The sequence below is a fragment of the Vanellus vanellus genome, assembly GCF_965231255.1.
Source record: "Vanellus vanellus genome assembly, chromosome: 4".
In the NCBI taxonomy this organism is placed as follows: Eukaryota; Metazoa; Chordata; class Aves; order Charadriiformes; family Charadriidae; genus Vanellus; species Vanellus vanellus.
In genome coordinates this window covers 18,330,201-18,355,908 of record NC_138909.1, presented here as the reverse complement: position 1 = coordinate 18,355,908, position 25,708 = coordinate 18,330,201, and the positions used below count along the sequence as shown (strand labels likewise).

Genomic DNA, 25,708 nt, shown 5'->3' with positions numbered 1-25,708 from the left:
GTAGAGACTGCTTATTTCCTACTCTTAGTTTATGCAGCCTGCGGACAGTGGCAGTAGGTCCAACAGCCAGGCTATTGCAGCAGAAAAGCAATGCCTTAATTCCACATGATGAGTGTCATGCATAGAGGTCTCCAGAATTTTCTTTTGATGCTTCAGGGACACTGCTGGATTTCAGCCTGACAAGACTCAGGAATTTGCCATATGCCACAAATTTGACCAAATTTATGCTGTGATGAGTCAAGACTTTTTTTTTGCATTTTCCTAAAACAGAGGTTAACAAGCCCGTGGACTAAGTCAAGCAAATACTTCCTTTTCAGTTTTCAATGTTTTGTCAACAAACACAAAAAGCTTTGCCTTGCACAGGATTACCTGTTTTACAATTCTTGCTTCAGATGACAATTTTAGATGTTACTGTCTAAATGAAGATATTGAAATGCAATGGAGATGAAATCTGCATGACACATTACTGTGAACGCTGTATTGCTTTCCTCAGGAGCTAGATACTGTTGCTACCTGGGCTACATCTGTCCTTTGGATGGAGACTTCTGCTTCTTAATGCCAGGTAAAAAAAAACAAAACAATGAAGCCTTTGGCCTCTGCTATTTGCATCCCAGATGAAAATTCATGAGCAAGTACTAAATGCCCTGTATCACTTTCTGCTTGTGCAGCAAGAGACAAAATACAAATTTAAATACCCAATATTTACAGGTGTTGTGAATACCACCCAGTTTAGAAAGTAATGTTCTTTTGATTTGTTTCTGTTCCAGACTTTGGGCACTCTTAACTGACTTGGATCCACACACCCCTGTAACATTTGCAGTACATACAGCTCTTTGGAGTAGAGACTCTTGCATTAACATGTGTATGGCACTGACAGGCTACTGCCTTCAGTCCTAACTGGGCCTTTCGGGCATGATCACAACTAAACACTTAGAGGGATGAAAACATTGAAGTGCTGGTTAGCTATCTGAGATCTAGCTGAACAATTGTTTCTGTGGTTGTTATGCCCAGAGGCTTCATCAGGGATCATCCTGTCTCTGCCTCAGTGAAATTATCTAACCAGATGAGGCAAAGAGTGGGAGAAGAGGTGAGATGCCGAGAGCAGAGAAGACTTGTCCAAGATGACACAGTGCCAGAGCCAAAAATAGGAGCCAGAATCCAACACCCTTGTCCATGTGACTCTCCTGGAAATAGTTCTTAAGGCCTTGGAGTCTAATGCAGATTTTTCCTTGGATCATAAGCACTTGGCTCTTAGATACATTTCTGACCTCTTGAATATGGAGAGGGAAATCACATGTCTCTTTTCTAGGAAATGCCTATGTAGATATCAGGTTGAAGGCCTTTTTCCTGGAGGAAAATGTTCTTCCCTTCCCCCAGGATGCTTCCGCAAGACTGCCATCCTTGTTCTACTTCAGCCTCTTTCTGCTAACACCGCTTTCTTGGTATGGATTGTGTCATGCCAAGTGTTATATGACAGCCGTGCACAGGCCCAGGCAGATAAGCCATCCTCTAGCCAATTTCTACAAAGTTTTGTTTCTCTTGGCATGTGCCTAGTGCCTGGTCGGGTACCCTCGGCACCAGTCCAGTACATCAGTGAATCCCTCTTCCCAACTCAAGGCACAAGACACAACACAGATGTACCAGGTGTGCTGCTGGCTGAAGTGCTGACTGTCCCTTTTTGCTTTTTTTAGCTGTCCATATCTGCATTACTGTTCACAGATCCAGGAGTTTTCCCCAGTTTGCCTTTTTTTCTTTTACTTCCCCAGCTGCTATTTTCGGGCTTCCTATGGCTTGCCTGCCCATGCACCTGCCACGAAGCACAACAGTACGCTGCGGCAGTACCGCCGTCCAGCTCCCCAGCAGCCTTTTTTCCTCTGCGAGGAGTTTTTAGTGCGGACACGGCCTGTTTTTAGCAGCTTTCCGTCCTCCAAGCATCACATCCCCATCTCCCTCCCCCCGTGCGCCCAGAAAGATGCGTTCGGTAAGGCGCACCCTCTGTTCCCTTGTCCAAGAAGATACCCGCTGCAGAGACACCCACTTAAACAAAAGTACCTACAGCCCCCTTCAACCTCCCGCAGCGGCGGGGCGGTGCCGCCCTCCCCGCCGCTGCCCTTGCCCGGCCCCGGGCGGGCGGAGCGGGGCGGGACGGGGGCGGGCCGGCGGCGGCCGCGGGGCTTTAGGGCGGCGGTTGGCAGCGGCTGTCCTCTCTCACAGCCAGTGGCGGCGTCGGCGGTGTCGTGAGGCGCTGCCCGCCATGGAGGAGTTGGGGTGGGCGGCGGCGCGGGTGGGCGCGGTGTGGCTTGCCCTGGTCCTCGCCCTCATCGTGGTGCCCTCGGCGCTGGGCGTCTCGCTGGGCATCTCCGAGGCCTACATGTGGGTCCTGATGAAGACGCTGGAGGTAGGCGGGGGGGGGGAACGGCCGTCCCCTCAGCCCGGCGCCCTCCCTCACACGCCGGGCCACACCGCTCGGGGGTGGGGGCGGCCCGCGGGGCCTGTCCCGCCGCTCCGGGGGCCTCCAAAATGGCGCCTCCGGTGAGGCGTCGCTCGGGGCCGGAATGAGGCGGGGAGGCACCTCGAGAGGGGGGGTGGGCCCAGCCCCTCTTCCCGCGGCCCGGGCTGCATCTCTCCGGCAGCGCCGGTTCGCACCGTGGAGCCGGTGCGTTTATGCCTCGTCCTGAGGAGACCTGTCCTGCCAGGCACGGCTCCCTCCCGCCGGAGGAAGCGTAACATCGCCGCCTGCAGCCGCCCCCTGGGCGGTGGCGGGACCCCGGCGCGGGCGGGGAGGCCCTGCGGGCAGGTGTGAGGGGACAGGGATGGGTTTTCCCGCGCCTGAGGCCCTGCCCAGGGCCGGGGAGCCCGGAGAAGTGTCTGTCCCCCTGACCCGCCTTGGGAGTAAGGGCAGTAGAGGAGAGGGGTCAGTTGCGTCCTGTCTGGCATCATCTCTGTCTGTTTGTAGTTTTGGAGTTCACGCCCTTAGGCAGAAAACTAAATCCGTATGAATTTAGTGGTTGTGCAAACTCTGGCGGGTGCTCCTTATACCTGCAGGAGCGTGAAATGAACCTTGTTACCTAAGGCTGTACCATGTCCTGGGTGAGGTTGTCCCCGCTGGGTGTCAGCTGTTTCCCCACCTGAGAGAAAGCGTGCGGGGTCATGCTCTTGGGAGGGTATAAACGTCTGGCAGCGTGCCCAGCGCCCGTGACAGCAAGTGCCAGGAGTGCTGACGCTCGGAGAGGCGGACTGCCATCGGAGTTGAGCGTGTCCAGTGCCTCAGTTGCCATCTTCCCCCCAATTCTTTGGGAAAGCGAGCGTCTCGCAAAGGAATTGCTTTCTGGATGGGATGTAGTTCGTATGTGTGTGAAAACATTCCCTCTGAAGCTCAGTGGTGATGAGGAAGAGTGTTTTAAAATGGCTGGTGGAAGTGATCTGGTTTAAATCTTTACTAAGCTTTTTCTGAGGAGGAGGAGAAGCCAAACAAACAAAACAGTTTTAAGGAAGAAAAGTAAAATGATGCAAGGCGTAGTCTGTGGCAATGCAGTATACGTCACTATGTGACTATGGAACATAGGTCTTGTCTAATTTCATCTTGTTGTATAAGGTTTTCAGTCAAACCTTGCTCAAGTACTTCAGTGCCTTCAGGATCCTTGGTGCTCGGCTAATAAAAATGACATCTGTTAAATCCATCGTAAGTTAAAAGATTTTAAGGCTTTAGGTGAGAATGAACCTCCTTGAATTACTTTCTGGAGCCCTGAATGATATGAGGATAACCCTTAAAGGGTAGAAGATGCAGTTATTGCTGGAAAAAAAATTTTTGGATGGCAAAAGCTGAGCAGGTGGAGTTCACACTAGCCTGAAGGTGCAATCCAGTTGGCCTAGTAAGATAGTCTTGTTTTGATAACTTGTATTCACCTGTGATTAACCACAATTTACATTTTGTTATTCTTAGATCATTAATCATTATTTTTTAGTGTCATCAAATGTTACAACAAGAGGTGACTTAATGTCTTGGGCAGAAGTATGGAGAAGCAGCTAACAGCATATCGATGATGGTAACTTCTTAGGCTAAGAGTAAGAGCTCTTACTATGCCTAAGGAGGGAAATAATGACTTACCTTGAGAGTTGCCATTAGTGTTGCATGAAACACTTTCTGGAATTACATTCCATTCATTATATTAAAATATGATATTAGTACATAATTATATTGTGTACAAATATTTTTTATATATATAAAAAAAGCCATTGACAAAATGGTAAGTGTGTTGCAGGAGAGTGAAGATGCTCAATCCACCTCGGTAATCCACTTATCTCAACTCGGCCTTGCTTTGCCTGTGAATTCTTTATGTCCTCAGAATACCTGAGTCAGAGTCCCTGAAGTAAAGTGTTTTCTTGTGAAATGTCTCCTGTTCCTTGGCTTACAACTCTGGCTTGGTCAGCAGCCTGACAGAGACAGGCTGATAGCCAGCCAATTCCAAGCAGTGCCTGCAAGAGCCCCTGAAGATACGTGTTGTCACACCTGACTTTTCCCTGCCAAAAGTAATGTTAACAATGGAAAGTGTTAAATACATAGCTGCTAGCCTTGTGCAGTTGCCCAGGTGTCTGAAACTTTCTGGGCTGTTGAATTGAGTATGCAGCCTTTCTACTGAGAAGCAGTAGTTGATTTTGTGGCTATGTTGAGTCATAGGATGCTGCAGTCTCTGATGGCTGAGACCTTTTCTAGCACAGTGGTTAAGTTAATGGCTTCCTTAAGCTTCCTCTTTAGCTTCCAGCCCTAGATCTCCCAGGAGGTCCCCCCTGTCACTTTGCAGGAGGGTTGGCTCTTGGGCCTGTGGAGTGTTCAGTCAGGATGGCAGTGCTGCTGATGCTTTTGCTTCTTTGATGGGCTAGATTGCAGGAACTGTCTGCAAAATGGTGGCTGTTTGTGCACCCCAGCTGGATAGCAAGTTGCTCTCTGGCTTCACCTGTTTATATCCCACACATTTGCATAGTGGGAGGACATAGTGACTATGTGAGTCTATACTGTCAGATAATAACATAGACTTTATTAAAGTTAATCTGTTATGAGCATCCCGAGTCTGTCTACGTGGGCACCATAGTCCAGGACTAAGTAGATGGGGAGTCTGCAGTTCACTGTGGCATGTCTGCTGGTCCACTGTCATGTCACACGAAACAAGGCATATAAAAATGAGTCTGGTGTTCAGTTGTCATCTAAGCTGTGGTATGGGGCGAGTTGAGAATAATACAGGACTTGGGCTTGAATTTTTTCGTGCCAATAAAAATAAATCTGTTTCCACTTGTTTCAGGAGGGCCGAAGCTTGTTCTCAGTGCTGCAAGCGTGGTCCAAGAAAAGGGAGGGGAAAAGCTCCTTTTAAGAACAAAGTGTTCTTGTACTTTGACTGTCTGACATTACTGACAATGGAGATCAGTTGGTGCACAATAGCTTTTTCTCTATGCTGGGCTGCCTCAGCAAGGCACAGGCTTCTAAGTGAAATGAAGCACGTATAGACGGCAGTGTTGAGGATGTGACTCTGTTGAGTTGCATTGTGGGTTGCATCTGACCCTTAAGTATTGCACTAGGAATGATCAGCTTTATGTGCAGTATGTATTTTTCTATGTGTTTATATTTTTTTCGATGTTATAAGGGGAAAAAGAGCAGAAAAGCATGACCAGCTATGCTAATACTTGAGGAATGCAGTACAGCAGGCAGACTACTTTCTATTAGAAAACCTACTTTTCCCCATCATGTAGGTATTCCTTAAAGTATGTTAATTTCCTTCTGAATTGCATTGCCAAATTAAGCAAACTTTTAGGAAACTGCTCACTTTCTTCTGCCTGTGGCTTCCGATTCAGTGTTAATAGAGGGATCTCTGGCACTGCGTTAGCATGTTTTCTCGTTTTTAAGTGTTAGATAACAGCTACAAAGGCATCTCCAGCAGCTGTTTGCTCTCATGAGGAGCTAGTCTGGGCTAGTCACCTGCCATGCTGATGCTTGTGAAATCACTTGCTGCAGAAATCTTTCCTATAGCTGAAATGCTGGGAACTGCTTCTTGTGATCATTACAACATGCTGCATTTCTCCCTGTTTGTTTTTAAACATCATCAGATAGCCTCCAATTTTAAATTTAATGTGTCTTTACCTCTCGGTCTCACTTTCCATCTTAGTCCATTGCCTCATTTATAAGCTCTACTATGAGTTGGGGTTGATAAGGCACCTGCAAGTGTGCCATTTGAGATCACTTGCCAAGCAGTGGAGAAATCCAGCCTTTCAGGAAGTGATTTATCTTTCATTAAAGCCCACAGAGCAGCCAGTACCACATAGCAATCTGATTCTTTATTTCCATCAGTTTGTAGAAAATCTGGAGGACTGGTTTAGCCTGTATGCCTATGTATTTGGCAATAGAGATGGGCCCCCTGAGCGATGATTTTTGCTTGACAGATTGCAGCTCACTTGGTTAAGAACTATTTCCAGTACTTTTTTTTTCTTTTTTCTCCAATCTGCTGTTACCTTGGGGTGTGCTTAGCTCCCTGAGACAGTAGGGTTGTCTTGTCAGCAGCACTTGTGCAGTCTGCCCTGCTCGCCCTTTCTAATGGGGAAACATTTATTGTATTTTTAAACTGTGTGGTGCATGTTACTTGTGAAATATTAAGAAATAAGCTAGCCTGAAGGAAGTGAAGCCCAGCTATAAACCTAACATCACCTTATAGTGTATTTTGGGCAAAGGGTTTGTTGATGGTTGCAAGCACTTTGAATGCAGCATCCCCCACCCTCTGATCTCGAGGCTCTCTGATTGTGGGGCTGGCAGTTAGCAGATAAAGCATTTCTTGGGTGGTTGGTTTTGCTGGATGCACTGTAATGCACAACAGATGGTTGAAGTCATAGGTGTTTGTTGTGTCCTGTAACCGATCCATCTGGGTTTAATAGCAGCCCCTTGTAACTGGAGCAGTTTCTAATAGTTTATTATGCTGCCCTGAAGGGAATGTGCTTTTGCTAGACAAGGGTGTAACATTATTCGGTAGCTAAGAGGTGAAGTCAAAGGTATTTGCATTACAGATGTTGCTGGCAATGTGAATGGGCCTAAAATTGAGAATAATATACCTATGGGGAAAAGAGGACCTGTGATCAAACTGTAGGTTGTGGATGTATGGGTTAGGTGGGATGGGCTGTTATGTCCTGTCCCAGGTACGCCAGGCTGCAGTTTCTTCCCATGAACCACCATCAGGATTGCATGTGGTGCTGGCTATCAGGGCGGGGAAGGGAAAAGAAGAATGTGTAAGCTAATAAATAGGTGAATCATTGTGGGGTTTTGACTGTTTCCTCTCTAACTCACTGGTCTCTGAAGCAAGCTTTGCTGACTAATGTCATTGCGCAGTGTCAATGGAGGCCTCTGTCTGTGTAATTGGTATCCTTCAAGGACTGCTGGGCAGAGGGAAAACAGAGCTCTGAAGTGAGAGTAAGCCTGAAGGCTGCCGGCTCAGACGTTAACAAGGAGTATGTCTTGGAGATGTGCCTGATGTGAATGATGCACCCTTGTTTACAGGGCTTGGACTGGCTTTCGGAATAGTATTTTAGCAAATTTGCTGCATAATCTTGAAGTAAATCCCTGGGCTGTATTAACCTAGACCCCAGTCCTATGGAAGTCCATTATGTATGTTTTCCGCAGATTTAATAATCAAGGCTCCTTGCACATAAGTAAGGTTGGCAGAGTTGGGGATTACCCTTTGCTGATGATTGCAGTGCTAATTAACGCAGCATCTTTCTGGTCAACAACCCTGATCTGAAACTGCATTCAATTTCACAGCATGTGCACACTGGTATTTGTGATACTGTTGATAAGCAGCTGTATTCAGAATTTACCTTAAAGTAACAGCTTGTGAAGCTGGTGTAAAAGAAGCCGCTTGTCATTCCTGTTTCTGATGCCCTTGGTATTTTCCTCTAAAGTTGGACTTTTTGTCGTTCTTGGGATACCTGTCCAACAGGAATTACTTGCTATACAACTCACATGTGCAGAGGAATTTGGAAAGCTGCTTGGAGGCAGTGACAAGGATGTCCCATCAGAATGAGGAAAAGATGGCATGGGAGACCACAGAGGACCTTTTGCCATCACTCAGAAATGGTTGCTCCTCTTGGTGTGTTTTTTTTCTCTCCCCCTCACACAAAGCAACCCAGGAATTGGCATGCAGATTTTGCTGCGTTAAACAATATAGCATTGCGTGGGAGGTGGTGTGAAACCTTTCTGTTGTTATTGAGGTTTGGAGAGCCTCCAAGGAGGGAGCGCTCGCCTAAACTAGCATACAAACTTTTGCTCTGAACATGACCTGGCAGTCCCTTTAAATAGGGGAACACGAGTGATCTAATTCCATAGGATTGCAGATTTCAGTCATTGTCATTCAGTGCACTGAATAATTGTCAAGCACTGCTATTAAGCCAGAGGTGATGTAAAGGTGATAAATGGGGTGAAAGGCAAAGCTCCATCTGTTAGGGAAACAGGGGAAGTCCCTGAAATGTTCATAATAACTTGTGATTGAGCCTAACAAAGTGTCTCTAGATGGGCTTTCATAAAACAACAGGTCAAGCTTGGCTTCAGAGATATCTGGAGATAAGAAGCTTTTTTGAGATCTCTTAATGTGTGAATTTTGCCTCTGAGGTCTAACTGGATCTTTATCAAGTACTGCATAGGCCCTGTATATGTGGGAATTGCTTAGTGATGCGTAAGTGAAACTGATCTTTTTGGCCATTTTGTATAGACTGTTGACTTGCTGTGTGTTTAGGGGTTTTTAAGGTGCTGACAAATTAGAAACCTTTCCTATGGGGATGAGGAGGGAAACCTCAGGAAATGGTTGATATGTCTTCCTTGCCTAGTGAAGTGTGCTATCTTAAGACTGTACCTTGTGTGATTAAAGTGTTCAAGCTACTTTTTCCTGAGCGGATGGAATACCAAAATTTCAAAATCAGACCTGTGGTGGTATTTGTGTAGTTTCTGTTATGCTGCTTTCTAACTTTATGTATTAGTTCAGTGAGTAGCCCCAGCTGCAGAACTATTTTTAATCTGTTCAGGAGCCTGGTGTGTTCTACTCATTCCCCAAAACTGCTTCAGGAATCCCTGAAGGCTTAGGTCTGCACCGAGGTACTTGAGCCTGGCCTGCTCAGAACCAGCTCGCAGCTGGGAGAAGCTACTCAGATTTGTGTCAATGTTACTGGCAAGTGATAAGTCCAAAAGACCTGCCAGTCTGCTTTTACTCATCTCCGGAGTAGAACAGAGGTTATGTCTTATAATTTTGCTTCATGCTTTTTGGTCTCTAATCTGCAAACACATTCTCTTCCCCTTTGTGGGATGGATCAGCCTACAGTGTGATAACTTTTTGTAGAATAAAGCTGTTCTTTAGCATAGGAACCAGCTGAAAAGGCAATGGATGGTGCAGATCCTTAGCTAGCTGGAGGAAGGGAAATTACTCACATTGCTGCATGTGGTGTCCTGTGTTTTCCAAACTGGATATAAACAAGCTTTTCACTTGATCAAAGTTCAAGGCTTTGATAGTGCCTATATTTCAGGTGCTTGAGAATAAGTGGAAGGGTTAGATTAGGTAAAGATAAGTAAAAATGTTTTGCTTCTTGGTTGCTGGAACATGCATAGTTTTTGGGAATATGATGGATTGAGGGAAGAAGAAAGCTGACAGAGGACTTAAAACTGGTTTGCTGTAGCACCTGGTAGACATGGGCCCTTATGAATGCTCAGAAGCTCCTGGCCAAGAAGGGGGAGTTGGTCTTGTGAAGCGTGCTTAAATCCCCTGGGAGATCTGGTACCAAAAGTAAAACTACCTCAACTATTGATGTCTGGAGCACAAGTCAGCGGCCCCCTGGAATGCTCTGTGTAACCTTAGTGCAGGATGTCACACTGGTGTCAAGCTTGTGGTGCTCCCATCTCCTAGGAAGGCCTGGGTAGATGGCAAAGGGAACTATCCTCTCCAGTCTCTCTTTATTGCTGTCTTCCTTGTCTCCCAGGTGGGGTACTGCAGCTTTCTGGGGCTAGATGAACCTGTGCACCAGTTAGACCACTTGGGAAGCAGGAATGTACTTTTATGATTAGGGTAGATAAAGGCATCTAAGCAAGGTGAAACTTACTTGGGTTAAATGACCCTGCAATTTGTCTGCTTTAGGAAGAGTCTGCTGCCTCCTTTGTACAGCAAAGTGTCAAAAGATACCACTGCAGTACAGTAGGATGTTACAAGCTTTTGATCATTAAAGGCATGTCTCAATAGCCTGTCCTTGTGCTGAGTCTCAAGCTTTTTGACACTGTCTGGCATGAACTTGCAACTGCAGGATTTCTGTAGCAAGAGCATTGAGAAGGGAGTGTTGCATGCTCTTTCTGAGCACCAAACAAAAACTGTTCTCCCAGGTTTTGTAAAGCAAAAGGTGGCACTGCTAGGTTTTGATTACCCATTTGAGAGTATTTGGAAGATGAAAACTTATTTTCTCAGCTAGTGTATATGGCTGAGACCATTAGCCAAGTATCTTATTACTCTTCTATGTAATAAATGACTTACCTGCTTACAGAGATTTTAATTCGTTGAATACAGTGGTTCAAATCTGGTCAGAGAATGATTGTGGGAATGTATTTGCTAGTCTGCCTGTACCCCCAAATCCGTTTAGTAGAAGAAATGTAGAAATTGAGGTATCCTGAATAGTTTCTTCCTTGAACAATGTTTCATTTTGGTATTTCCCAGAGCTCTTATGGCCATAGCACTGCTGAGGATGATGCGTAGCTGGAAAGTACGGAGTTACTCCTATAGGTAAAATTAGTTCCTGGAACAGCTATTGCCTTAGCAGCAGCAGAACTGAGAAAACAAGTGAATATATTGGCAGGGTAGGTTGTGATTCAGCGAGACCTGATAAAGTAAGGAGTCCTGGCTATTCCTGAGAAGTTATGTGGTGGAGATAATGCCATGAGTCAGGATACTAACCCTTCAAAAGGGAACTGCATCCCCAAATGCCCCACAGTTCTGTTGGAGGGGAGAGGTGGAAACCACATTAGTCTGAGTCCTTTCTGTGCAGACCAGCGAGGACCATCTGTATGCTGTTAGAACAAACTATGCCTTTGATACTGCTTAAGTTGTTAAAGTTTGAACAGGATATTATCCTGATCTTTTGCTATGAACTCATTTCTGCCAGGTCACCTGCCTGTATTGGAAATGCCTATTATAACAGGATTCCTAGAAATAGGATTAAGTCTCATGGGGGAGGAATTAATGGCATAACGGGGAGCCACAAAGTCAGTCGTCTTTGGCTAAGCTCTCCATCCCGTCGCAAAGCTGCCATGTGGGGAAAGGAAGAATCCAGGCTAAAAGGGCTACTCTGTCATCATGGGCAGGCTTTGGGGCAGCAAAGGGGTTGTAATTGTTAGGATATAGAAGTGCTATTTAAAAGCACTGTGGAACTGAGTTAGCTGAAGGTCAAGAAAGCTTTTTGGCCTGAGAACAGGTTAAACTGGCTCAGCTCCATTAGGTCTGGAAATGAGAGGAAGTCTACTGACACCTGTGTGGTTCTGCCTTGGGGGTTTGCAGGAAGCAGGGCTGCTGAGAAGTTTTGACACTTACTGGAAAGCAGAGCTTACTTATCACCTATTTCAATTTCATTCTCCCACCCACTAGAAAAGAGCAGGTTAACCCTAGTGAGCTGGCAGCCCTCCCCAAGGGCAGGGGAAGGGGCTCTCTGCAGCTGTACACTAGAGCTGGTGATTTGGCCTATTTCTGTGCTGCTCAGAGCTCTACAATGCCAAGAAATGAGCAGTTGCAGGATCAAGGGAAACTTCAGTTTTGTTCAGCTTGGAAAAAATCTTGGGTGCAATCCTCTTTGCACTGAGGCCAAACTTAATGACACTTCCCATGACTGCAAATGCTGTTCTGTTTTCTTAGCAGAGTTAGCTATGTGCAGGCCTCAGTTTGACTTAAGCCAGTTAGGACTTTTTTTTTTTTTTTTTTTTTTTGCTTCAGTATGGTGAAACTACTCTGAAAGAAGACAAATTGCATGGTGATTTGATCACAGTGTCTGGCTCTGAGAACACAAGTTGTGTGCTCAGGGGCTGTTGTCTAGCTCAGCTCCTGGAGTTTTCCATGTGGCCATGACTTGGTGGCTGGTGGAAGCCTATCAGTCTCTCGGTGGCTGTGTATCTGAACTGAAACATCTGTGAAGCACTGAGTTGGCTCTCTGGAGACTGGCAAGCAGAGTTGGAAAGTACTGACTATCACTCGGTGGTTTTTTTGATTATTAAATACACTGAGGCAGTGTTTCTTCAGAGGAACTGTGTGTGGGTTTGTGGACATATCTGAAGAAAAGTGAAGATTACCTGGTGAAGATATTCTTTGAAAATCACAACCTGTTTTTGATTAACTGCTTGCTTTCTTAGGTGACTTTTTTTTCCTGAAGTGAATATTATGTTTGTGAAATTATTGTTTTCTTTCTCTTCAACAGTGGGCCACTATACGGATAGAAAAAGGTGTCAAAAAGCCACAGCCACAGATGCTAAAGACTCCTGCTGCTAATGGTGAGAGCTTGGGTAAAGTCAAATTGATAAGACCGATGTTTTAAAGTAAGAGAACAGAGTTCTTTGCAAATGTGGAAGTTAGATGCGTGCATGAGAGAACTGGAGAAGAGGTGAGGTGGTTACAAGCTTCACATGGTTTTGCAATGCTAATGACACAACAACTGTTCCTGCAGAATGAAATCTTTCATTTACTGGCTTGTACTGAATAGCTGAAAAAACAGGGAATGAAGAAATGAAGGGTATGAAATAACATTGTTTAACAAAACAAAGTAGAGCTTAAGATGGAGAGTGTCCTCAGTGGAGAGAAACCTTTGAGTTAAAGAATGAGCTTGATTTGTCTTGAAATCTGTCTTTAGGTCACTGCTTGCAGGGCTGCTGGCCAACTATCACAGTCCTAATAGCATCAGAGTACACTTAATAATCTCTGAGGAGATTGGAATGTTTAATGGACAGTGCTTTTCTTTCTGAAGCTCAGTACTTTCCTGTTGTAGGACTGCTGGATGGAAATGTGTGGTGTTAGACTTGTTCCCTTTTTTCAGCTGCTGCTATTCATCTTTTGGCCCCTGGAGTTACCTCAGTGTTTGCCAGATGAACTTCTTAAGCTCATGAGCTGTAGAAAGGCAGCTGAAGAGTTGCTTCATATTTCTTCCTTTGGCCTAATTTTGAAATGAGTTCTTTTACTATATCTTAACCCATACTGTGCGTGTGTTGTGGTAGGCTGTACTAGGTCAGAGTTGGCTGTAAGACTTTGGAGCTGTAAGTGCAGTGAGAGCAGTCTGCCCAAGAAATAGGAGAAGGCTGAACAAGGGTTGTAGTCAGCACTTGGTTTTCTCCTGATTCCTGTCTGCCTCAGTATTGCTATTGATTTGCTCGTTTCTGACAGCAATGTCAGCATTTTCTGTGTGCTCCCTCAATTAGGCAGCACAGCTGGAAACAGGACCAGCTTGCCAGTTAGTAGACGAGTCAGTTGTTACCTGATTCTACGAATTAGCTCATGTGAACAAGATACAATAAAGGGGACTGTATTGCTGAACTGATTGTGTGTGCTTCATCTTCAAGAGTATCCTTATCAATACTGTAAACACTGGCACTGTACTATCTGCAGGCCAGGCATGAAGCAGACTCCAATGGTAGCAGATCCAACTGTCAGTTAGCACTTGTAATAATAAACTGGAGGTACTGCACAGGAGCTCTTAAAACAGGTTAAAATTTGTCTTATTTAATTGCTGACTTTAAAGTGACTGAGAAAAAGTACGTACTGTATCACCTGCCAGTGTCCTGAAAGTTGTGGGGGATTTTTTTTGCAGTGGGAGGAAGGCAAGGTGAGTGATCCTTCCAAATGTCAGTGCCCTGCTATCTGTGTTTCACAGGCTGTCAGTAAATGCAGCAAGATATCCTTTTTCTTCCTGTACAGGTGATAGTGTCCTGTTGTGTCATGGGTCAGTGAGAGGGCAAGAGATCCAACTGTGCTGCTTTAACCCCACAGTAGGAGCTCTTATCTTAGCCATCTGATCATTCTGGCACATAGCTTTTTCTTTGCTAGACAAGCTAAGTAAAGGGAGAGAGGACCCAGCTAGTAGATCATGTCTTATGAGCTATTTTTCCATAAAAATACAAGCCCTATTCCCCTGTGTGTGTGTGACTGAGAGGTGTATAGTGCTAATATGTATTGTAGTTCAGAACCTGGACTAATTGGGGTGCACTCCACTGTCTGGAGGTCTAGTGGTAGTAAGTAAAAATGGCCTGAGGTAATTAATATAGATGATTGCATGCAAGCACCGCTCAAGTGGTCTTACAGATTGGGATACACAATTGCAATGGTGGCACACTTTTCAATGTCCTTTTATATTTGAAATTAAAGTTAAAACCGTTCTCCACTGTAGGTGGCTCTTACTGCAGTAAGCTGGAGTCTTAACTATTCCATATTTGAGAAGGTATGGGGAGCAGGGGAGATGTGGAGTCTGCACTGCCATGCTGTGCTCCGTATGTTGCTCTTGGTAGCTTTTTAAGTATAGGACTGACTTGTGATTAAGAGTCTGGGTTCCTGTATGTGGATGAAAGTACTTAGGGCTAGGGAAGGTGTAGGTCTAACAGTGAAGTATGTAAGCTGGCATCCCCTGGGGTGACAGAACATGAGCAGATGGAGAGGTCCAATTGCATTACACAATATTTACTGAGGGAGGAGAAATTCCTAGTGATAATGAATTACGGAGTAGCTGATTAAAACAGGGTAAAGGTAAGCGTCTGTGTGTGTACGCATATGCGTGTTAAGTGCTGAAGGGGAACATGTAGCACCTCTTCCATCTTTGACCATCCAGTCCTTACTAGGAGGTAGGTCAGGATGGGAGGGAGTATTGCAGATGCATGTGCAAGGGCAAGTCTTCCTGTTCCCAGGCAGAGCAAAAATGGCCCTCCTCAAAGACCTTAAAATCTATTGTTCCTCAATATGAAAGACAAAAGAGCACTACTGAGGAGACACCACCTTTCTCTGCAGTACCAAATCCAGTGTATTTAACATATGTTGGCAGAAGTGGCAGCCAATGTTCCTGTGTTGGTGTGATAAGGAATAGTAACAAGAAAAATGTTGGCTGGTGTAGTTGCTGTGTGGGGAATTACCTGATGCTGTCACCTCAAGGTCCCTCTGTGTTAGAGGGTAGTATGTTTATGTGCCGGGCCCAATGGTAGCTCTTGGCTGAACAAATACTTGGAGGCTAGATGGTTATCTATCTCATTGCAGCTGAATAACCAGCTCTCAGCTGTCAGTGTGGGCGCTGGCTTTGTTGACAGGCTGTGTTCTTCAAGTTGGTGGGGTTAAAAACCACAAAAATGCTGTTAAATCAGAGTTTTGAAAGTGACATCTGCTAAAAGAAAACCTCATGCAAATAATGTGACTGTACCATCTACTGATGGTGTCAAATTTGAGCCTGTTAGAATTAGCTGACTAGAGTATGTGAGCTCAAAGGCTTGGGGCTTGTGCTCTGACGTTGACTAAAGCAGTGACTACGGCTCTCTTGGTTGAGAGTGGTTTGCTGTACTCCTGCATAATGCTGTCTTTGGCAAACTCAGCTCTCCCCATGGCCAAGGGATTAAAGTCTGTTGAATGTTACTTCTGATTACAAGAAGGCTAAGTACATCACCTGAGCAGCATGTGTTTAATTCTGTTCGTAATACCTTAAGGTGCTGTTCTGATCTTGGCTTGGAGTAGCTTGTCCCAAGGCTGCAAGGCAGCTTGCACATGGGGGTGTCGTGTGACAATGACAGTGCAGGCTGGTGAGGCAAGACATTACAGGCATGCTATCTCGGCTGTGCCAGCAGTGTGTTAGCCTTGAACCCTTGGCTGGTTTCAGCCAAGAAGTAGGAGCCAGGGAAGCTGAACTGGGGGCTGGATAAGGAGGAAGCTTCCCAGTTCTCCTGGGAACGGGGGACAAGAGAGTAGTACTTGTGTGATGGGTGCTGGAGAGTTCCCCTGGCCAGTTTCTTGGCCACGACCTGTCTTCCACCCCAGCAGCTGCATGGACCAGACAGGTTGGGTTGACTCACCTACAGACCTGGGTGTCCCGTAGCTTAGAGGTTTAAGGGACTGACTGAGAGAAATATTGAACCACAAACTAGAGCTCTGGTTCAGGTTCAAAATGACACAAGTGTAGTCTGTCCTGCTAAATGTTTGATGTGATGCATGTTTATATAATTTACATCTTGATGGGCATGTGGGTGTTTGGGTGTGCCTTATTAACGATTTATATTTATAGGCTAGTGATAGGACAGTGTACTCAGATGGTCTGCTGGTGGAATTGCCAGTTGTGGGTACCAAGTTCAGAGCTGAAGGTGCTAATAGGTTTTGTTGCAGTGTGACATCTCTTGCATGTTATTCTTTAGTGCTTACCTCGGTGATTTGTGGGACTTGTATCTTGCAGCTTCTTGTGTTAATCCATATGTATGCTACAGTGCAGTACAAAGATTTGCCATGTTACTTGTAATTGTTACGTGTGATTTGCACAGCAAATATATTTACAGAGTTTTTCTGCTGGCAAGACTTCCTTGGGGTGCAGATTTCCACATGGTGGGATGTATATTTGTGGAAAAACGTCTAGTAGCTTGAAACAGTTGGGTGTTTCCTCCTTTCCCATTTTTTTTTTTACCTCAACATGGAAGCACAGAGATTATGCAATTTGTCAGAGGGTGTCTGACAGTGGCAACCTGAACTTGGACCTCTGTAATCCTAGTTGAGTGTCTCAGGGGATGGTTGTTCTGGTTAAATGTTATTTTAGATTTCTTCAGTCATCAATTTCTGGAGCCAGACTTGCTTACCAGAAAGAAGCAACTTGATCTTTATATTTAGCTTACACAATTTGTCCTTGCCTTTGAAAACTCTAGTGAGAAATTGGTGCTTTTCAGACTGTAAGTATAAAAAATGAAAAGGGGGGAGGAGAGGGAGTATTTGCCATTTGTACTGCAGTTCTGAACTCTCCAGGTTTCTCTTAAACTCTGCCTACATAATGCCTGGCGATATAACTGAAACAACTGTTAGTGCTGAACTAAATAATATCAAGATACCTCTAGACACAATTTTCTTTGACTTTGTGTTTTTTGGAGGGTTTTTCTTCCTTTGATTTTAAAATAAAATGAAAAATAGTGGCGTCCTGTCTGTGCTAATAGGAAAGACTTGTGCTGTGAAGGGAGGGAGGCTCATAGAATCATAGGATTGTCTAGCTTGGAAAGGACCTTTAGGATCATGTAGTCCAACCGTCAGCCTAACACTACCAACACCACTACTAAACCATGTCCCTCAGCACTACATCTACATGTCTGCTACATCTATGGGGTGATTCCACCACTTCTGTGTGCAGCTGGTTCCAGTGCTTGACAACCCTTGACAAAGCATGGACCAGCTTTGAACAGAACACACAGATGTCGGGTAGCTGTTGTGATCTTGGTCTTTGGCAGGTAGCAGTGGAGCATATCTCAGCTGAATGTGGCAGTGAGATGCCAGAATGTCTGACAAGAGACAGGCCTAGGAAACAAGGAAGCCTTCATGGAGGAGACTGAGTGCCCTTAAATACACAGAGCACCAGGAGAAGAGAATGGAAAGACCAAGGTCTTGCTTGGTTTCCTATGGAAGCATGAGATGGTCTTGGATAAAGTTGCTGAGTTGAGGGCTTGTCAGATGGTGGGAAAGGGTTTGCCTTCTTGCTTCACCTTCAGTAGGCAAAGCTTGATATATTTGCTGCTCAAGGTGTTTATGGGAGGAACTTGCCTACTGAAGGATATGCTGTGTTCAACTACCCATCTGATCTTGCTATCATAGGAGGGTCTCTGACAGTCAGTTTGTCTCCTTGAGTAATGCAGAGTGGCAAGTGATTTGGAGGGTGACTTAACTGTATAGAATTATTTCCTCATATGGTTATGCTTTCCTTCCCAAGGTATCATTGAAAGAGATGAAACGCCTATGGAGAAAGAAATTGCGCGTCTGCATCGAGTGGACTTTGAATTCTCTGACATATTCTACTTCTGCAGAAAAGGGTTTGAGGCCATTGTGGAAGATGAAGTCACCCAAAGGTTTTCCTCTGAAGAGCTGGTCTCCTGGAATCTCCTCACCAGGACTAATGTCAACTTCCACTACATCAGCCTGAGGCTGACTGTTGTGTGGGTCATTGGGGTTATAGTGCGGTACTGCTTCCTGCTGCCCCTACGGTAAGCTCATGGGTGCTGAGGGATTTTATCAGGCTGGGAATGCATAGATGTGTGTTTTCTTGGGAAATGTCATCTCAATTTTTTTAACCCGAAAGCAGTGTTAGCAGATACAGAAGGTGAACGGTCTTAAACTCTCCTTTGAATGGTTAAGAAGTCATCCAGAACATTTCTATCTTGCCACTTACTGTGGAGACTAGGTTAGGACTAATGGTCATGTTTTCTGTGAATGCTGTCATGTGTATTGGCAATGTAAGTGTAAGTTGGGTGAGCTCTAAAATTCCCTGACAATGTATGCATTGGAGTAGCTGAATCTGCTGCCTCTGCTAGACCATGGTTTTGAACAATATGCCAGGGAATTTGAGTTAGAACTGGATATATCAAGTATCTGAGGAATAACTGAATCCCCACAATCCCTTTCCATTCTAAAGGGGAGAGTGATATTAAAATGAGCAAAACTACTTACTTCCCTTTAATGTCTATTTTGTCTGTAGCTTCACCCTTGCTGCCATTGGGATTACCTCAATGATTGTGGGGACAACAGTGGTAGGACAGCTGCCAAACAGCAGGTAAGTACTGTGTGTGGCATGTGAGGGATGAACTTGCTGAGTTGCATCAGTGCAAACAGCTCAAGATTAGGACTGGACATATTTTACAAGTGTTAGACTACTGATAGTCCACTCCAGCCACAAACTTGTGGCCTTGCTTTTAGTGGCATTTTGAACTTGGGCTGAGGTTGGCTTCTTTCTAGGTTTGGCACTGAGGTTAGTGGTTTCTGCTGGGCTCCTCTTGCTGTCATAAGAGACTCAAGGGGAGCATTGCAGGGAAGGTAATGGTGGTGGGATAAAAAAGTACCCAGTGGGAGATGACAGCCTTGCCTAGGTAAGTGAGACTAAGGGTGTGACATGTTTTGGCTGAGCTGCCATAGCATGCGAGTGGTAGAGTTGGGAATATCCCTCTGCTCTGGAGTACCAGGAAAATGTCATCCCTGAGTTGTGTTGACTAGGCTGGAGAATATTGCACATATGTCTAGCTGCTTTCCAGGATCCTCCAGATGCTTGTGATTTCTTTCAGTGTGAAAAACTATCTGAGTGAAGTGGTCCACCTCACGTGTTCCCGCATCCTTGTCAGAGCTCTGTCTGGTACTATCCATTATCATAACAAGTGAGTAAGCTGATGTTATGATAGTAAAAGCATGCGTATGCTTCTGCGTGTGTGAGTATCCCATTTGAAATGGGACAGCTCTTTCCTGACCTCCAGGTTAATGTCATGCTAGATGCTGACTTTCCTGACAGCCTTATGGAACTGTTGTCTGTGTAATGTGGTGCTTGGTGCACTAGTAGCCTAACAAAAATTATGTAATTGCAGGGAAAACAAACCTCAGAAAGGAGGAATTTGTGTTGCCAACCACACATCACCGATAGATGCGATTATTTTGACAAATGATGGATGCTATGCAATGGTAGGAGGACTTCTTTCATGATGACCACAGCAGAGGGAGAGAGACCAGGAAAGGGAAAGACTGTGGGGTATTGGTTGTGGAGTTCAGTATTTAACTTTCACAGTAGAGATGTTAACTTGAGTGCTAGTCAGTGGATAAAAGTATAAGTTGTGTTGAAGTTGGTCCACAAGTTAAGTGCTGGTGAAGTTGTCCTGGCAGTGTCAATACTAGGCTCTTCATCTGGTGAAATACTTGATATCCTTCCATGTATGTGTCAGGATGCTTTCAAGTGAATATGTTTTAATAGCACTTGTGGGCAGTGCCCAATCCTGGTTTGCAGCTATTTGTTGGGTGTTTTTTTTTTTTTTTTGAGGGGGATGCAGAAGAGGAATTTTTGTTTTTCGGGTGTCCCGTGTACTGATGTGCCTTATTGGGCTTGCAGGTTGGCCAGGTTCACGGTGGACTAATGGGAGTTATTCAGAGAGCCACAGTTAAGGCCTGTCCTCATGTCTGGTTTGAACGCTCGGAGATCAAAGACCGCCATCTAGTGACAAAAAGGTGAGGTGTGGGTTGGAGCAGGGGATTGCAGGGCTGGTGTCACTCTGGTACCTACTAGTGTCTGAAGTGCCACGCTCTGGGTGTGAAATCCCTGAGGAGTCATTGAACAATCAAAGACCCAGATGAGGAATTAAAGCTTTGGAAAGCCCAAGAAGCTGCTGAGGTTGCAATAGGAAACAGGGGACTTGGAACGTTGGAATCTCGAGAGGGCAAAAGGCCAATTTGCAAAAGCATCTTTTGGTAGGAGCCATATCTAATTGTCCTGTTCCAAATGATGACTGTTGCTTTTGAATGCTAATCACAGGGATACGAGTTATCTGTAATTCCACAGTACTGTAGGCTGGAATGATGCAGGGTATTGCAAATCGGTAGATGTAGGTAGGAGTGGAAGCAGTCAATATAGTAGTGGCTCAGCAGCAGTTCTTGGAGTGAGTTGGAGGGGTGTATGCAGCAAACTGGAGCATTTGGAATAACCCAAATATGTTTGCTTGTGTGAGCTTTGGTACAGTAGATTGGTCAAAATGTCAGGTTCCCAGGTCAACAAGGAAGGCTTGGCAGGTTTATACAGGGTGAAGTGGTTCAGACCAAAGGTTCTGGTAGGGGCTGGATTGCAAAAGACTGTCACAAAACATCTCATTTGAGTAGCCATCAGCATAACAACTAATGTCTGATGAATTTGGATATACATTTTGAAAGGATGTAAAGATATTTCATGTTTTGGGACTTTCTTTTGAAGAGAAATACTTATTAAAAAAATGGGCTTTCTGTGACACAAACTGTCTCCACATCATTTGAAATTGTGAACCACTAGAAATAACAAGCTTTGTTTGTTTGGGTGAAGGGCAGAAATGTGTCTAGTTATAAAACTGAGCTGCTTATAAAGGCGTTTTTTTGCAGAATGTCACCAAAGGCATACCCATGAAAACTGCAGTACAGGGATAGAAATTAGTCCTAATTTTTAAAGAACTTCTAGTTCATTTGGACAAGCTAACTTCTTCACCACCTCATTAGCCTCTGTGCAGCAGGACAGCTTTGCCAAGTCATCCAAGTGTTATTCAAGTAGTGTGAGCTGTAGGTATGTAGGAGTTTTAAGAAATCTGCTGTTAAGCAAGCAGAGCCTGGATGAACCAATGCAGAAGACTTTTTTTCTTATGTAGGCAACTTCTTGCAGGTTGAGTTGATCAGAATTAATTGGTCTGACTTAATGGCATATATTTGTTGGGTTCCTTGACAGTCATTAATAAAATAATATGGAGGAAAGAAGACAGGATGTTGCCTCTGTGTAATGCACTAGGGGCACAAAGCTTCAGGTTTGTCAGAAACAGAAAAGCAAGTACAAATTAGTGTCCAGTAAAAGGCTTTGGTTTCAAACTAATGTGTTATATGTAAAGATATTTTTAATGCACCTGCCTGGGGAAAGAAGAGTGAGAAGGAGCTGTTTTTAAAGCTTTTCTTCTGTTTCCACAGACTGAGGGAACATGTGGCGGATAAAAGCAAGCTCCCAATCTTAATTTTTCCAGAAGGTAAGAAGCTGAACTGTTCCTTATCTCCAGTCAGTGTAGATGTCATCCTTGTCTGCTTTTCATGGCTTCTGGTGCTCAAATGTATCTTCACCTTTGGCTTAGATTTTATTAGGGCATTCCTATTTTTCATCTTGAATATGAGATTACCTGAAGACAGCATGATACTCTCAGTGGCTGTTGGGTCTCTTGACAGAAGCTGTGGGCAGAAGAATTGGGAGATTGTTTCATTTGCCCTGTGAATATCAATTCACTGTCCTACAGATCTAACCTGAGCCTTGTGGTTTGTCTCACATGTTTTGGCTTCATTCAGGGAGTCAGTCACAAGACAAAGAATGAAAGCAAGCAGGGAAGAGATACTTAATTTACCCAAAAAGGGTCTGCATTTGCACCTCAGTGAGTGTAAGACCTGTATGTTGATGTAGTGTTGCTACTGAAGTGTGGTGAGCTGTGTGAAATAATGACTTCAGTTTCTCTTCTGGACAGGCACCTGCATAAACAATACATCTGTGATGATGTTCAAAAAGGGGAGCTTTGAAATAGGAGGGACAATCTATCCTGTTGCAATCAAAGTAAGTGGAAATACCTGGCTGCTGTTTCAGAGGTTGGGATCTGTTTATGTCAGGGCAGTAGGAAGCTGTCTCAGTACAGCTGCTAATGAAAGCACAGTAGCTCTGGCTATGTGCTGTGGATGACTCCTAGGGTATAAGTGGCTGAAATAAGAAAGGGAAGTCCTTCAGCCTATGGATCCTGGTTGGTAGGACCTGGAGGGGTCAGCTTCTTCCTCCAGAAAGCTGGAAGGAAGATCCAGCTAGTCCTTCCCAGTGCTGAAGGGAAGAGAAGCGTGCCGCTCACAGCAGACTTAGCTCTTTTGGCTGTTTGGGCAAATGGGTGACAGCTGCTGCTGGGTCTGTCATGTAATCACAAGCAGCACTAATAAGCACAGGCTAATTTTTCTAAAGTCTCATTCTGAGCAAACATGTCATTTGTGAATTTTCTTACTCTGGCATGTGACTGAAAGCCTCCACCTCAGCTCTGAGACAGGCCATAATGGTCTGTGGGGAAAGGGTTTTATCACTTGTTTTTTGTGATCCCTTACAGTATGATCCTCAGTTTGGAGATGCATTCTGGAACAGCAGCAAATATAACATCGTGAGCTATCTGCTGCGAATAATGACCAGCTGGGCCATTGTTTGCAATGTGTGGTACATGCCACCAATGGTTAGAAAGGTAATCTAGCATCTGGTTGACTGGTCACTGTTTAAGAGCTGACTGTGTGTGCAAGTACCTCTTTTTACTCCTTTTCCCCCAAAACCCCTACCCACCCTGTGTCTCCAAATCACAGTTTTGTACTGGACTTCTGTTAGTGTTGACTTTGTATGATTTGACTTAGCTTTTCCTGATGCAGCTTGGTACCATCAGCAGTGCATCAAATATGCAAAGGATAGCAGTAAATATACTGCTGTTCATAGTAGCAATGCTGTTAATGTTCCATTCTGTTGGAGCAAAATTTTCCCCCAATTTCAACGCTTTAGGGGAAAAATGAGCTGAATTATTATCACATTGGAACATCAGATTGTGTTGGCATGATAAGGGACAGATCATTTGGCAGTGAGCTAATTTGATGAGGCAGCAGATGAAAAGTGTTATGGAAGTCTGTTTCAATTCACTTTTCTCTGCTTTGATTATGTTGAATTTATGACCCTTGAAGGAAGGCGAAGATGCTGTTCAGTTTGCCAACAGAGTGAGGTCAGCCATTGCTCGCCAAGGAGGACTGACTGAACTTCCCTGGTGAGTGATGCTATTTTTGTTAGACTTCATGGACTATTTGTTGTTAGTTTGAGAGTTGCTTCCTCCCTTAGCTTTGGTGACAGTAAACATTCAATATAACACTGAGGAGAAAACAAGGGAGTAACTTCACATGCACATATGGGTATGTGAAAATAAAAATAAAAAAGATGCATGAAATCTTTGGAGCATGTAGCTTTCACGCAGTGAGCTTCACCTAAAGGCTTGATGCTTTTGAAGAGGGCCTCTTCATAGTTGTTTCTCATCTTGAGACTCATGTTGAGATTAAGGAGCAGAAATGAAGTTACTTGGCAAAACTGATGAACAACAAAAAATAAAACACAAGGCTTGAGGCTTTCTGCTCTGACTTTCTCATGTCCTACCTCTGCAAGTGGCAGCATAATGCCTAGATTTCATAGGACAGTATGAAACAAACCTGAGAGCAAGATGCTGATGAAGAGAACATGCAAACAGATTCAAGTATGAGGCCCAGCTGGCCATCTGAATGATGTAAGGCAAGAGACAGCTATGGTGTTGCACAAGATTGACTTCCTCCACAGTCTAGGGAAGCATCCCAGGAGCATCCCAGGTTGGCAAAGATTTCTATGGTAGGTGGAACCTTTTACCAACACAAGTAGACTTCTTTAACAGGTTAAACTCAAAATTTGGACTGCATAAGCATTATGGCTTATGGTAAATGTTTTAATAAACATACTTAAACATGGGTAGTCTAGAAGTTCTGAAGAAAAGCCTTCTTTTAGGTTAAAACTCTGGAGTTGACCAAGATAGTTAATATAATATGTAGTTTGGTAACAATAGCGGTAACAATCATGATGGGTTACTTTTCTCTCTTGCTCTGTTCCAGGGATGGAGGTCTAAAACGAGCGAAAGTCAAAGATACTTTCAAAGAAGAACAGCAGAAAAACTACAGCAAGATGCTAGTAAGAAATGGATCAGTAGGAAGTCTGTCTGCAGGAACAGAGTCAGACTGAATTGTGGTTCTTGAAAACTAACTTTGCACAACCAGCCTTAGCAGGAATAATGTTTTCTAATTTAAAAAAAAAAAAAAAAAAACACAAAAACTGGAGCAACAAAATCCCTCATCACGTTACGCATATTCTCTGTATGGCTGGTGCAGGGCCTGCCAAGGGCAGTGTCTCTGTATCTCTCCCTCCCTTTTCACTCTTCTCACTCCCCTGCCCCTCCACATCATGTCATGATGCACTGCAGCTCCTGGTAATCTCTAGCTGAATGTGTGGAGAGTTAAGAGACAAAAGGAAAAAAAGCACCACAGTTTTTTCTGATTTTTGTAAGGATGAAGCGAAGGACACTGAACTGCTGTCAGGACACTGGTTGTGAAGATGCCTCTTGTTCATGGTACTTTGAAGCTTTAAACATAACCGTTTTGTCTCTTCCTGTTGCTCACAGACTTTGTTGTAGATGACTTAAATAACATGTTTTAGTCAGAGCTGTAAGACTGACTGTTTTGGTTAGCTTGCACCTGGATGTGCAAGTGGGAAAGGGAAGCAAGGGCTACAGACCCTAGAGAATGGGAAAGGAGCTGCCCTGTCAAAAGCACAGTTCACAGACCATGAGGAATTTGGTGGCCTTATAACATGGTATTGCCTTTACTGAGAACTGCTGCCTGAGGGAAGATAAGGGGCAAGTCCTCAATCTCCCTGTCCACTGCTACTGTTGAAATTGTTTTCTTGAGATCTGGAGCTGTAAAGGTAAGATACAGTAAGCAGCTGGATAATGTAGACTGTGACAGATGAATTTTTATGAAGTGGGTTTTCAAGACTACCCTTTGCAAAAACTGCTGCTAATGGCTTAAAGATCTCAAGGGAGCCACTCTGGAAACACATTTTGTGTTGATCTGGGCTAGCAATAGCTATCACAACTATAAACATAGGATCCATAAGTCACCTGTGATACAAGACGTGGCATGTGCAAATCTGCAATATATTACTGTCTGAATGTAAAGAGAAATAAATTCTATATTTCTAATGAGTCTTGTTTGGCATTTGTGCTCTTCTCTAAGTGTGTGTAAATAAAAGTTGTACTTCCTGAAAACTTAAAATTAGGGTTATGTTGCTGTGACATAAAGGACTAACTGTAGTTGAGCTCATATTTGATTTCTGACCTGACTTCCTCCCCACCCTGCACTTACTCTAAGGAACA

At 44.4% G+C, this 25,708-nt stretch overlaps 1 protein-coding gene across 1 annotated transcript; it reads left to right on the top strand.

Annotated features, from left to right (window-relative positions):
• The first annotated feature begins 2,224 nt into the window (after positions 1 to 2,224).
• On the top strand, positions 2,225 to 24,609 carry LOC309671815 (glycerol-3-phosphate acyltransferase 3). Its single transcript, XM_082483111.1, has 12 exons — positions 2,225 to 2,398; positions 12,460 to 12,532; positions 17,953 to 18,223; positions 18,715 to 18,789; positions 19,295 to 19,384; positions 19,589 to 19,682; positions 20,104 to 20,219; positions 21,687 to 21,742; positions 22,226 to 22,311; positions 22,841 to 22,969; positions 23,451 to 23,530; positions 24,393 to 24,609. Exons 1-12 carry the CDS (start codon positions 2,255 to 2,257, stop codon positions 24,517 to 24,519), a joined length of 1,341 nt encoding a protein of 446 aa, XP_082339237.1. The 5' UTR covers positions 2,225 to 2,254; the 3' UTR covers positions 24,520 to 24,609.
• Positions 24,610 to 25,708: the final 1,099 nt, after the last annotated feature.

Bases quoted from the DNA above. Each gene is read 5' to 3' on its own strand.
- LOC309671815 (XM_082483111.1), top strand. From the start codon at position 2,255: ATGGAGGAGTTGGGGTGGGCGGCGGCGCGGGTGGGCGCGGTGTGGCTT. The intron at 2,399-12,459 runs GTAGGCGGGGGG...TCTCTTCAACAG, and splicing joins TCCTGATGAAGACGCTGGAG to TGGGCCACTATACGGATAGA. The intron at 19,385-19,588 runs GTGAGTAAGCTG...ATGTAATTGCAG, and splicing joins ACTATCCATTATCATAACAA to GGAAAACAAACCTCAGAAAG.